This window comes from Numenius arquata, chromosome 19 (genome assembly GCF_964106895.1).
Source record: "Numenius arquata chromosome 19, bNumArq3.hap1.1, whole genome shotgun sequence".
Taxonomy (NCBI): domain Eukaryota; kingdom Metazoa; phylum Chordata; class Aves; order Charadriiformes; family Scolopacidae; genus Numenius; species Numenius arquata.
The window spans coordinates 3,951,097-3,963,900 of record NC_133594.1 but is presented as its reverse complement, the minus strand read 5'-3'; the positions used below and the strand labels follow the sequence as shown (position 1 = coordinate 3,963,900).

Sequence of the window (12,804 nt, the reverse complement as noted above, 5' to 3'; positions counted from 1 at the left end):
TTATATGTACATCTACAAATAAAATCAGGTAGATTAGCAGTCACTGGGAAATTGTCGTGAGTCACTGACTTGTAACTCCCGTAGGCTGCCTCTCCTGGGTTAGTCATCCTGGGGGCAGGGGTTCACCGGCTCTGGGGCTGGGGTCAACCCTGTCCCTTTTGCCCGTAGGGACAGCGTTTACCTCCAGGCTAATCCCCATGGTTCCAGCTTCCCTGCTGGAAGAGCCACTTGGCTCCTTCTCGGCTCAAAGCCGTGGAGCTCGCCCGGTTTGTTTCCACCCACAAATTCCAGCCCTCGGGTGGCACCGGGGCACCTGTGCGACGGACGGATTTAGGAATCTGTGATCAAACCTCAGCATCATTTATTCCTCTGGCTCCCATTTAAATGCCGGCTGTTAAAGACCAGGTCAAAAAATCTTTGCCAGAAGTCACCGGTTTGTCCCCTCCAGCCTCGTCATTCCAAGGAGCCCTGGACGCTGGAGGTGCCTAATCGCTTTTGAAAGGCTAATAACTAGTAAAAGCTCACATTTCTGTGCTGTCGCACCCTGGCAATTACCTACAAGGCAGGGCTAGCCCGCAGGTATGGGTGGCGACGAGCTGGATCCTATGGCAAAGCGGCGGCGGGGGGGGGCGAGCCGGGATGTTGTGACCGAGGAAGCGGTGATGGGCGCAGGGGTCCGGCGGGAGGGGAAAAGGGCCAGGCCGGTACCGAGGGGCCACCGCGGCGGCAGCGAAGGACCGGTGCCCCGCTCCCTCGGCCGCCGGGGAGCGGCAAAGGGTGGCCGGCCCGGCGGGGGGCGGTGGCGGCGGGGCGGGCCGGGAGGCGGAGCCGGGGGGGGGGGGTGCGGGGGGGGCGGCGGTGGCGGCGGGCTGGGGCGGCTCAGAGCTGCCGGCTCCGCTCGCCTCCCCTCCCTTCGCCTCGCCTCGCCGCCGCTCTCCTGCGCCTGGCTCCGGCCCGGCATGGCCGCTCCGCCGCGCCGCCGCCTCCCCGCCGCCTCCCCGGCTCCCCCCTCCCCACCCCCGCCGCTGCTGCTCCTGCTGCTGCCGGTGATGTTGGGCGTCGGGCCCGGCGCGGCGGCGGCGTCGTCGTCGTCGTCGCGGGAACCCCCCGGTCCCTGCCGGGTGAAGACGGTCACGGTATCCACGCTGCCGGTGCTCCGGGAGAACGACATCAGCTGGAGCGGGGCCCCGCCGCCCCCCGCCGCCGCTGCCGCCGCCGACTCCCGCTTGCTGCTCTTCGTCCGCAGCGAGCTGCCCGGCCGCGTCGCCGTGCAGGACGACCTGGACAACACCGAGCTGCCCTTCTTCACCCTCGGTAAGAGCCCCCACCGCCTCCCGGCCCCGTCCCGACGATTCTCCCCCCCCCCCCGCCCCCCGCTTCCTCTCCCCTCCCTTCATCCCCGCATCTCCCCGCGTCGCGGAGCATCCCGGTGCGGGCAGCCGGGGTGTCACCCAGCCGCCCCGGGGTTTGTTCCCCCTCCCCTTGTCGCGGGCAGCCTGGTTGTGTTTTGGAGGTTTCTCGCCCTGCCCCTGCTGCACTCTGGTTTATTTTTTTATTTTTTATTAATTTTCCTGCTGGGGAGGGATGTTTTAGCAGGGCCTGAGGGCTACCCTGGGAGTAAAGCGGCTCTGCTGGGGCTCTAAAGTGATGGGTGCTGCCTCTTGTGCTCCAACTTGAAGGCTTAGCCCTGGAGGAGGTACCACCGAGCCTGGAAGAACGCGGAGAGGCTGGTTTCTTGTTTTGTTTTGTTTTGTTTTTTTCCTAGCTGCAGCCTAATTGTATAAAAGCTTCGTCTTAATTCTCGAAGCCCGTTCTTGCTTCACGCACAACTCCAAGCGCCGGGGTTGGCGAACGCCTGCAGACTTTCCTCCGAAACGCCGCGTTTGTGGGGAGGGGGATGGGGCTGGAAATAATTCCGTTGTCGTACTTTCCTCCTGCTGTCTCAGACGGGGTGCCCGAGCTGTCTCTTGTCACTTTTATCCTTCTCTATGCCTTAATCAGCCAGGGGATCCTCCAAGGGGACTGTTGGGAATGCCGTATGGATAGTGCGGTGTTTACTCTGCCAGGTCATGGAAGGTTTTTTTTTTGTTGATCTTTTCTTTATCCCACTAGCTTGCTTGCTTTTTGGTGTCTGAATCGAGGATGATTCCAGTACCTGCTTAACTTTGGGTCAGGGATACTGCTTGTCACCGCTGGGTTGTGACTCCCAGCTCATCGCCCTGCCCGCATCATCCACGTACACTAGGGTGACCTGGTGCCCACCTCGCCGCAAGTCCTTTCCTGTACCGTGTGGAAGTGGCAGCCTTTCACTGGGTGTGATGTGCCAGGGTAGGAAAAGGACTGTCTGAGTCTCCTGATCCTGTTGTTTTACCTCCTGTGAAGCTTTCTCCTAGCAGGCACCTGTAATAAATAAGTTGATGGTACTTCTTGAGCCTCTTGGGTTCTGGCTTCACAGTGTGGCTTCCTTAGACACGCTTGGTCAACCACAGAAATCCCAAACAAACCAGATACTCTATTTCAAGTAATAAAAGTGAAAAATCAAAGGTTTGATGCAGCAGGAATGACATTTACCTTGCAGTGATTAAAAGTAACAAGAAGTTTCATGGTTCACCGAGTTGAATTTTCAGATTAGAGTACAGTTTCTTGGGGGACCGGGTGTGAATTGCTCTCTGATCTAAATATATCAGAAGGCAAAGAAACCCCTCTGTGTGTAGCTTAGGTAATAGCTCAAGTTGGAGGAGAGAAATTTGTCTTGATAGATCAGAGACATGATCTTGTATAGCAAATCCTGTTTCTGTGAGTGACTGCCAGCAAAGAGACCATGTCTTGGTCTAAAAAATTCTCTTTTCCTTGCCTGGGCTGTGGGTTATGCGTCTGCTCTTGAATATGTATTGTGTCTTGTGCGAAACTGTGGGGTTTTTGCTGCCCCTTCATGGACAAAAGGCCCCCAAAACGTCCCCTCCTGTTTCCCCTGAACCCGCAGGCACCAGGCAGGCTGGAAGATAAATGGAAGCTTTGCCCATGGTGGGATGGCTTCATCACAGTCCTGAAATTAATCAGCATGTTGCCTCCAGAGAAGGTAAAACACTTGTCCTTCCCCAAGGTCTAGCTCATGAATTGCTGTGGATGCTCTGATATTTCAAAGTTGTTGCATTTCTTCCCGTCTCCTGGCGTGGCAACTGAGTCTCGCTCACAGTTAACTCTTTTCTGGGTGAGTGGGCTCTGGAGGATTTCTCCTGGCTTGGTTTCCTAGTGCGGGGAGTAAGGCTGGAGTTTTCTGTAGTGATTTTTCTCCCCCCCCACTGCATCCGTTTCTAAGTTTATCAGTGGTTGGGGACCCCGGAGCTGCTGCTGCTGCCTTGAAATGGGCTCTTGGAGGTGAAAATCACGTTACCTGTGGGAGGTCGGTCGAGTGGCTTCGGAGTGACTTGGGGGCAGGGATGGCTTTAAACAGTGGCTGTTCTTATCGTTAGCTGATTTCCGATGCTGCCGTGTATTTGTGCGCGTTGCTGAGCGTGTTTAGTGGCTGCCGGGGCCTGACCTGGGGGGAGCCACGTAAGAGCTGACGTCCTGCCGATGGCAAACGTGTGGAGGGCTCCTTAACGCTTTTGCTGCTAGCAAAGCCCGCTTTCTGGCCTCGTGGGGGTAAGGATGGCGTAGGAAGACCTCCTAAAGCCTGACTGGCATCCTGGAGGCATTTTGGGGAAAAAAAAGCCAACCAAACCCAAGCATCCCAAACCCATGAAGTGGGCAGGCCCGAGCCCTGGTGCTGATGCTACAGACTGGGAAGTGAAATAAGTTGAGAATAAATTGAGGATGCCCCGTTCTGCCCGGCTCAAAAGTCTTTCCAGGCCAGGAAGCATGAAATAAAACATTGCCTTGCTGGGTGGCGATGAGTTTGTTTAAGCGCTGTGTTTAAGCAGGCAGTCTGTAGCAGGTCTGCTCAGCAACTCCCGGCTTTAATAAGTCTCCGGAGGCTGGAGAGGATCCTGTGCCTCTCTCTGTGTTAAAGGAGGATGGGGGATCTGTAACTACAGGCTGGCAGGTGCCAGAGCCGTGTCTGCAGCAGTGTGAAACTTAGAATCCTATAATATTTTAGGTTGGAAAAGGTCATCGAGTCCAGCTGTAACTGTCTTCCGCTGGTTCTTTCTAAGGGCAGACCAAGTTAAAATAGGCTGAGGAGATAGATGGCTGGTACAAAGCACATGCAGTGCTCTGCCTCCCTTTTCTTTAAAGGATTCCTCCTCCTTAGGGAGGCAGCAACTTTTTTCTGTTGCCTGCCAGCGTGAGATTTTATTCGCTTGGGCTTAAGTGCGTAAAGCGTGAGCTCCCAGGGTTGCATCCCTGCCTGCCGGAGAAGCCGGGGCTGCAGGAGCTGCTGCATGAGGGAGGTGAAAGGGGGAAGCAGGGCTGGGAAAAACCCCCAGGCAGCCGACCCCCGGCCCCACGGTGTGTTTGGAGGAGCAGGAGGATCATTATCAGCAGCAGCAGCATCGCTCGCCCGAGCGAGCCCTGGGTGGCGGGCAGCGCGCGGAGCCCGCTAGAGGGTGGTGGGAGCTCGGAGATGCTCTGCCAGGAGCATCATCAGCTCTGCCGGGATCCCTCTGCAGCGGGTACAGCCCGCATGCAGCCCCCTGCCAGCGCTGGGGAGACCAGCAGGCAAGGGTTTACCTGCTCTCCCAGCAGAGATAGAAAACTTTTCCTTGTTGCATCCTTCCCGGGCTGCAGCGGGGGACCTCCTGCCGCTGATCAGCAGCTTGGGTTTGCTCGGGGTCCCTTCTCCAGGGGGTGTCTCAGTTTGTGTGTTTCCCATGCCTCAGTTTAATTTTTCTCTCTTGCGTTGGAGACAAGAAGGATGTTTCTCCCCCTCACACACATTCCGCCCCCCCCCCCCCCCCCCCCCCCCCAGTTACACTACTATAAAATTACCCAGCAAAGCACAGTGGTGGCAGGCAATGACAAATGTAACTTTGCCACTAGTGGGTTATGAATTGCTGTGCATCCCCTTTCCTGAAAAAGCATCCTGCCCTTTCCTTAACCTTGGATACAACTGATGCTTTGCGGTTTTGTTCCCTTCCCCCCCTCTCTAATTCTTCTAGTGTTACGCTGGCAAATGGTGCAGACTATCATTGACTTTATTCTTGTACAATGAGGTCTCTCCAAGGTATGTGTCTCGATTTAGTCAGCAGCCATGTGTTCTGTACAATAGCTGCTCCACAAGCAGCGGAGCCTGCTTTAAGTGCAATTCAGGGAATGAAGCAGTTAGCTTCCGAGCTAATTTGGATGAGCTCTGTCTATGTGTGAGCAGATATATATATATAGAGAGAGAGAGAGAGAGGAGGGAGAAGGAAAGAGGCAGACACATTTTCACCACTGCTCTTACCTGGTAGAGGCTTGTATAAGAACGGTTTACTACACACTTCTTGTAAGTGGCTTTAATGGATGCTGTTTGACTGGCATCTGCAGTGCTACAAGGTGCTTTTGTTTCGGTGGTTGTCAGAAAAGGTGCTGGTGTGTCTCCATCACCAGTGTCCCGTCGTGGATGATGGTTATCCCTTGCTTCTCAAAGCTCTGCAGCTCCTCCGTCTCCTCAGCAGTTCGGCGCCGCTTCTTTTATCTTCTTTCTTAACTTTTCCTGAAGCCATCTTTTTTGGTTCTTCTCTTTAGGGTAAGAACGCATTAAAATAAGGGAAAGCACTTAGTTCCCTGTGGATTGTTTGAATTTACTGCTTTTTCTGAAAATACTTGAGCAGGGCTTTGCAACCCTTGCTTTTGCAGGGTGTTGGCAGAGCGGGGTGGGGAGGCTGAAGGCTTACCCAGGGAGCGTGGGTGCAGTGGAAGATTTTTGATGCCACTGTTCAGAACCTCCATTCTCTGCTTTGGGTTGGCCCGTGAGATCTGGAGCAGCATCGTGTGGGTAGCAGAGAGGAGCGTGCCCGGCGTGAGACCCTGCTCACCAAGGCACAGCATCTGGGAACCAGGTTGTCTCTGCAGAGAGAAGCCTGTGAGCAAAGTCTGGTCCCTTTTGCATTAACTGCCCCCTGCTAGTCTTGAAGAGTGGCACTGCACGTCTGGCCAGAGGTTTGGTTAATCAAATTATTGGGGGGGTTTATGCTTATTTTTCTTTTTTCTGGCTGTTCCCAAGGTATTCCAAGGGGTAAAGAGTCACATCATCCACTAGGAAGGTGGAGGGAGCCAGAAAGCCCCAGGGAGGTGGTACGGTGAAGATGAGACGTGGCAGTGGGCTCCTTGGGATAGGGACTGGGGGGGATATAGACCTGGGAGTGGGAGCTGCTCCCCTTCCCCTTCATGCCCCTCCACAGCTCTGTGTGGCCGTGGAGTCTTGGCCACATCCCTAGTGGCCAGGGCTGCCTGGGGAGGAAAGAAGGAAAACCTTCTAGTAGTAATTTCCTCCCCCCCTTGTGTGATACTCTATGATTACTTAAACTTTCCAGGCTTGGAAAACGGAAGGAAGGAGAGCCTGGTGTGGACTGGGGTTGTGCTGGTGATGTGGGTCCTGAGCTTGAGAAGGTCTGTAGGCAGAAAATGCCCATGAAAATGGGTCAGTCCTCAGATGACCGCTTCCCTCCCCAAAGGCAAGGCTGAACGTGGCTTGTCCAGCACGGTGGGGTGCGGACTCGCAGGGATTTTGCTTCCTCTCGGGTATCTTCTGGGGTGAAAATCCCAGTTAAAGCTGGGAATCTGTAACGGAGTGGCAGGCTGTGCTTGGAGAGCTGCTGCTTTCCACGAGTACCCGCGTTGACCAGCTAGTGGCAACAGAAGATTAACTATAGAGAGAGGAGCCGAGTTTCTGCCGCTGAGCTGTGGGAGCAGCGGGAGGAGGATGCTGGCTGGGGATCCCCTCTGCTCCCCCCTTCCTCTCCTGCGATGGCAGCGGGTTTTCCATGATGTCGGTGTGCCAGAGATCTTTATTGCGCTTCTGCTGGAAGGAAAAAAAAAAAGGGCTTTTCTTCAGAATTAGGTGGGGAACGTGCTATTTTCCTTGGGGACTGGGGAGGTGGGGTGACCTCTGAGTGCCACGACACAGACGTTACCTCCAAAACTTGCTGCCTTTTCCTTTCTAAGCCCTAAAAGACTGAGCCCCGGCAGTGTGATGGACAAGGCTTTGTGCTGCCTCGGTGATACGGTGTGGATGTGCGGCGTTGGCTGGCTGTGACACCGGGCTGAGCCCTGGGGCTTTCCTGCTGTATCAGGAGTTCGGGCAGCGGGACGGGCTGGGACAGGAGGAGAATGGATTGGTGCCGCGTGTGGGAACAATGAGGTATTGATCTTACGCTACCCTGACACATATGTTAGCAGTTGCAGGTGGCTCGAGAAACACCTCCCATCACACCAAAATGCCTTGTGGAGTGTGGGGGTAGGCTGGGGCTGGAGGCTGAAAGGAGAAGTGAAGAAAATAGAAATGCCTTGATTGAAGCCTTTCATCGTCTGCAGTGCCCACGGCACAGCTCGTGTCGGGAGCGTCCTCCTCCGGTGGCAGCCATCTGAAACGGGAAATGATGGGCTTGGACCAGTCTGCCCTTGCTGGTCCCCAGTCCTGCCCCTGTCACCCTGTGGGGTGGGTGACAGCATCCAGCAGAGCTGCTTCTTGTGCGTAACCCGCTCGAGAAGTGGTGCCACTTAAAAGAATTGAATGCTTGTGCTGCTGCTGGGGTCTGGGCTAATGCGGTTAAGGTTTCCAGTGTCCAGACAGTGTGGAGACACTTAATGGTATTGAAGAAGCGGAATGGCACGCGGAGGGGACGAGCAATGATCTCGGCTGCCTGCATCTGCACTGACTGGGTGAGGCTTTCTGGTTGTCTCCTGGGGAGGAGGCAAGTGGAGGAAAAAAAAAATAAAATAATCACAGAGTAAATGATTTTGGCCCATTGATCCATTTGGGCATCTTCCCTGGATGCCGTGCGGGAAGCACTGCTCCTGAACGCATCCAGCATCCTTATCCCGCTGCGGTCTGGGGAGGAAGGAGGGGTTCCTGGCAGGAGGAGGTTGGGCTGCGAGTGCCTGCGAGAAGATGGGGCAGATAAGGTTCGGAGCCAGGTGGGGAGGAAGGGACAAGTCCGAGTTCCCCTCTGCTTCTCATCCTCTGCTCCCCACCAAGTCTTGCACCCCTCCCTCTGCGCTTCAACCTCTCCCGTCTCCGTGCAGGACAAAGTCTGGATGAAGCCGCCACTGGCTTTGAAAGCGGCAGCAAAAGGGGAGAAATTTTCCATTAGCAGCATCAGCAGTAAAGGAGATTTTTTTTCCCCCAGTCACCTGGTAACTGCTGTATTTAGGAAGATTACCGAGCTGATGGTGTTGCTCCCAGGCACATGCACGGGAGTGATCCTGTTAACGAGGGGAGGCAAAGCCAGCGTGGATGGCCCCACGCAGCGCCGTCTGCATGGTAAGGGTTAGCTGTGCATCTCTCTGCAGGGAGAGGAGAGCTGGAGAGGGGTCCTGCTGGGCTTAGCACCTCACACACATCCTCATCTGCTCTTCCAGCGCGGGAGAATTGCAGGAGAAACAGGAATTGCAGGAGAAACGGGAGTTCCATCAGCAGCTGCGGTGGGGGGGTAGCGGAGTTCTGGCCCCCACCCTGCCTTTGGGGACAGAATGGTGAGTTGGGTGCCTGATAGCTTGCTTTCTCCGGGTCTGATATGTCTATGGAGGGGTGCTGCCCCAGCTGCAAAGACCCTATGGACTAACTGGGGGGGGGAGGTGAACATGCCCTCCCAAAAGCCCCAGGACTGCAGAACCGGGGTGCAGGGTGTGGAGACCCCAGGTTTTCTCCCAGCCCTGCTGGCAGTGAGTATAGAATCATAGAGTCCACTAGGACAGAAGAGACCTTTAAGGTCACCGAGTCCAACCATCAATCTAATGCTGCCAGAACCACCACTAACCCATGTCCCTAAACACCCTACACATCTTTTAAATAACCCCAGGAATGGTGACTCCGCCACTTCCCTGGGCAGTCTGTTCCAATGCTTGACAACCCTTTTGGTGAAGGAATTGTTCCCGATATCCACCCTAAACCTCCCCTGGCACAACTTGAGGCCGTTTCCTCTTATCGCATCACCTGTTCCTTGGGAGACCGACCCCCCCCGGCTACACCCTCCTTTCAGGGAGTTGTAGAGAGCGAGAAGGTCTCCCCTCAGCCTCCTTTTCTCCAGGCTGAACGCCCCCAGCTCCCTCAGCCTCTCCTCACAAGACTTGTTCTTCAGACCCCTCACCAGCTCCGTTGCCCTTCTCTGGACACGCTCCAGCCCCTCAATGTCTTTCTTGTAGTGAGGGTCCCCAAAACGAACACAGTACTCAATGTGTGGCCTCACCAGTGCCCCACCAGAGCTCAGCTGAGCTGATACCTTAGAGGATTTGGTTCTTTTTCCTTTTTCCCCCTCCCCTGTGTCTCCTGGGGGGGCAGTGGGGTGGCCTCCCCCACGGCTGGAGCTCTGCTGGGTGAGCTGTGCTCCCCAGCCAGCCCCGGGGATGCTCTGCTGAGGTGAGCTGGCCCTGCAGAGCATCCCTGCGGCTGCCGCAGTCACAGCTGTGGCTGTCCCAAGGCCATTCACAGCCCGTATCCTTCTTCCCATCTTTCTGCTTTCTCCAGCGATTGGTGTTCCAGGGAGCGCAGCGCATCCCTGAAATAATGGGATCGAGTGACAGCAGATAGGAGTTGGCAACAGCACAGGAATCTTTTTTTTTTGGGTTCTTTTTGCCTCTAGCTAACTGCTCGGGAACATCAGCTTCTCGATGGTGCTCCCGTGTCAGCAACATGATGGCGAACGTGGGGCAGTTTGTGTGCAGGAGGAGAGGGCTGGAGCAGAGCCTGGTTGCTGCAGCCCCCAGCCAGGACCTGCTGCTTGTCACCCTGGCCAGGGACCACCGGGTCTGGGTGCCGAGGCTCTAAAGCCTCTGCCACCGCGCACACTTGCCGTGTTGCTGTTTCTCTTGCTGCTCGGGGGTCTGATGGGAGCTGGGGGAAAAGCTGATGCCGCCGACCTAATTAATTACTCGTGCAGCGTGCACCCCGAGTGGGATCTGCTCTCTCAGGGAGTTTCCCCTTCAGATGGGCTTCCTGGGGTGAAGGGGTTCCCGCGGCAGATGCTGCCAGATGTTCCCACCTCAGTCGCAGTTACTCAGCGCTGCCTTGTACGAGCTGCTCTGGAGGGGTGGAGGGAGATGGAAAACCCTTCACCCTGGCTTGCTGGGTCAGAGCAGGTAGACGTGATGCTGAGGGACATGGTTTAGTGGTGGTTTTGGTAGTGTTTGGTGGATGGTTGGACTCGATGATCTTAAAGGTCCCTCCCAACTGGATAATTCTATGATTAAGGTAAGCTCAACCCATGGGAACCTCCTGTGGTGGGTTCAGCCCAGGTGGGTGGTGGGTCTCGAGAGCTTTGGGGCCTTTTGGCACCTCCTGATATGTCCCTTTTCCATCTACCCCCATCACACTTCTTTCTTGTCCTTTGTACCTCTCATCTGTTTAAATTAGAGGGGTTTAAACTCTTTTTCCAGCCCTGTAACGTGCCCAGGGAATTCCTCCCAGGGTTCTCTGAAAGCCGTCTTGTTGGCATCACGCTCCGAGGTGTTCTTCCACCTCTAATGTCTTGGGCAATCTGGTCAGAGAGTGGTGCCCGGGAGGAGTGAGGTGTTGGGGAGGTGATCCAAAAGGTGGATGCACATTCCCCTCCCTCTCTTCCATGTCATCCAAACTGGGCAGCCCATGGTTGAGCTGTGTCCACAGACTCATTTGTAGCATTTCAGGCATCAATAAGGCTTCCAAAAAAAGTAGAAACCATTTCCTTCCCTCCCTTCCTCCCTCCCAGAAGCAGACAGGAGTTTGCAGGAGAGTCAGCCTGAGCCAAAGCAGCATGCTGGGATTTATCTCCAGGGGCTTTCCTCATTCAGGCTCCAGTGGGACCTGGGGTTTCCCAGCCCCAGGGCCACTCACTGAATGTGGCAAACGTCTCCCATCATCTTCTGTCCGGAGGAGGTACTTGAGATAGGCAGCTCGAGGTCTCCTAGAGGATGCCGGTGCTGGGTACCACTTGATACCACTGTGCCAGGAGAGGTTTAGGATGGATATTGGGAAAAATTTCTTCATAGAAAAGGTTATCAAACATTGGAACAGGGAAGTGCCCGGGGAAGTGGTGGAATCACCATCCCTGGAGGTATTTAAAAGATGGGTAGATGTGGTGCTGAGGGACATGGTTTGGTGGTGGTTTTGGCAGTGTTAGGTTGGACTCTGCTCTTAAAGGTCCCTTCCAACTGAGACGATGCTACGATTCTATGACGAAGGTGGGCTCAACCCACGGGAGCCTCCTGGCTCCCTAGGGATAGCCACTGGGACAGGAGGCTGTGCAGGAGGTCCAGCTGAAAAGGAGGGATGCTGTAGAGGAGCTGATGACAGCAGTGGCATTTTGGGGACCTGACAGCTACGTCTGGGAGGAGCAAGACGTGTTGCGGGCTGAAGGCACATCCAGTAGCAATGACGTTGGCCTTATCTGTGCCGGCAGGTCTGCTGTGTTCGCATCAGGGGCTTTGGCATTTTCCATCCCCCGCGGAGCCGAGGGGAGGGCTGTGGGGGGGCATTCGTCACCTGAAGAGCCCCCGGGCTTCGGCTGAACTTTGTGTTTTAGCAATAAAACCGCGCGAGGAAATGTGTGCTGTAACAAAGCCCATGGATATAATACATCCGTATCATACTGTACCTTTCATCTTGAAGGATTCCCGAGGAGCTTTACAAACTCGGTGCGCCGCAGCCTGCCAGGGTGACTGAATGCTATCAGTACAGGCTGCAGTCTAATCTCTGCGGCAGCGCGTCTCCCCCCCCCTCCCCCATGGCTCCCCCCTCCTCAGGGGGAACTTTATGAAGTCTGGTCTCAGACTAACGCCGCGCCGGGTGTTTTTCCCCTAAGCCTGAGTTTCTGGGGAGAAAAAGGGAAAACCGTGTAGCTGTTTGTTATGCAAAACCGGCGGAGAAATATTCTTCCTGGGGCAGAAGGAGTGGGTGGGAATTACTTTCGCGCAGCTTCGACGGCTTTGGATCTTGGCAGAAAAAAACCTTCGCAGGGGAACGTGCCCTCCGTGCAGCCCCGAGAAAGGGGATAATAAAGTCTGAGCGCTTGAGAAATCGCTTCTGGGCATAAGGAGGGTGGCAGGGTTCAGCTGCTGGGCATGGGGGCTGCCGTGGGGCAAGTTCCTGGGGGGGGAGACTGTAAATGTCTCCCCAAAATTCTTGGTATGCGAGTCTTCCGTCACCCAGTGTCCCCTTCTGCCCCTGCAGAGACATTCCCTGAGCCAGCTGCTGATGGCATGTCCATGTCCTGCAGCCTTTGGCAACATCTGGGCTGCTGTTCCCTCCCCACAGGGTGGGAGCAGGGAAGGGGGGTGCAGCCCCCTGCCTCGCTCGCCCTTGGGGGTCTCCAGCTCCAATTGAGTTTATTTTCCTCTGCCCCCGGTTTACCTGGAGCTGTGGGAGGCGTCTGGAATTGCTGTCGGTGGTGGCGGAGCCTAAAATCAAAACTGGAAGTGGGATTAAGGGGCACTAAACGAAGCTGTCATCAGAGGCATATGCTTGAAAAAGCGGAGGTTAGCACCAGTCTATTTTTGTTTGGAGTGGTACACACTTAGCCTCTTTTGTTTAGCAGTTTGTTTATGGGATGTATTTTCCCATCCTGTGTAGCTCCTCAAATGTATGCTATAAACAAACTATAAAATCCAAAGCAGCCTTTGCTGGTTCCCATTAAATGCATCCTGGTGCGCAGGAGAGCCAGGGTGCGTGGTGGCTGAGGAACCTGCCAG

At 55.3% G+C, this 12,804-nt stretch overlaps 1 protein-coding gene across 1 annotated transcript in view; it reads left to right on the top strand.

The window, feature by feature from the left end:
* Positions 1-959: 959 nt before the first annotated feature.
* Positions 960-12,804, top strand: part of ASTN2 (astrotactin 2) — a 366,183-nt gene continuing 354,338 nt past the window's right edge. The window contains exon 1 of the mRNA XM_074161351.1: positions 960-1,314. Within this exon, the coding sequence (XP_074017452.1) occupies positions 960-1,314 (355 nt within the window). The remainder of the gene's footprint in view (positions 1,315-12,804) is intronic.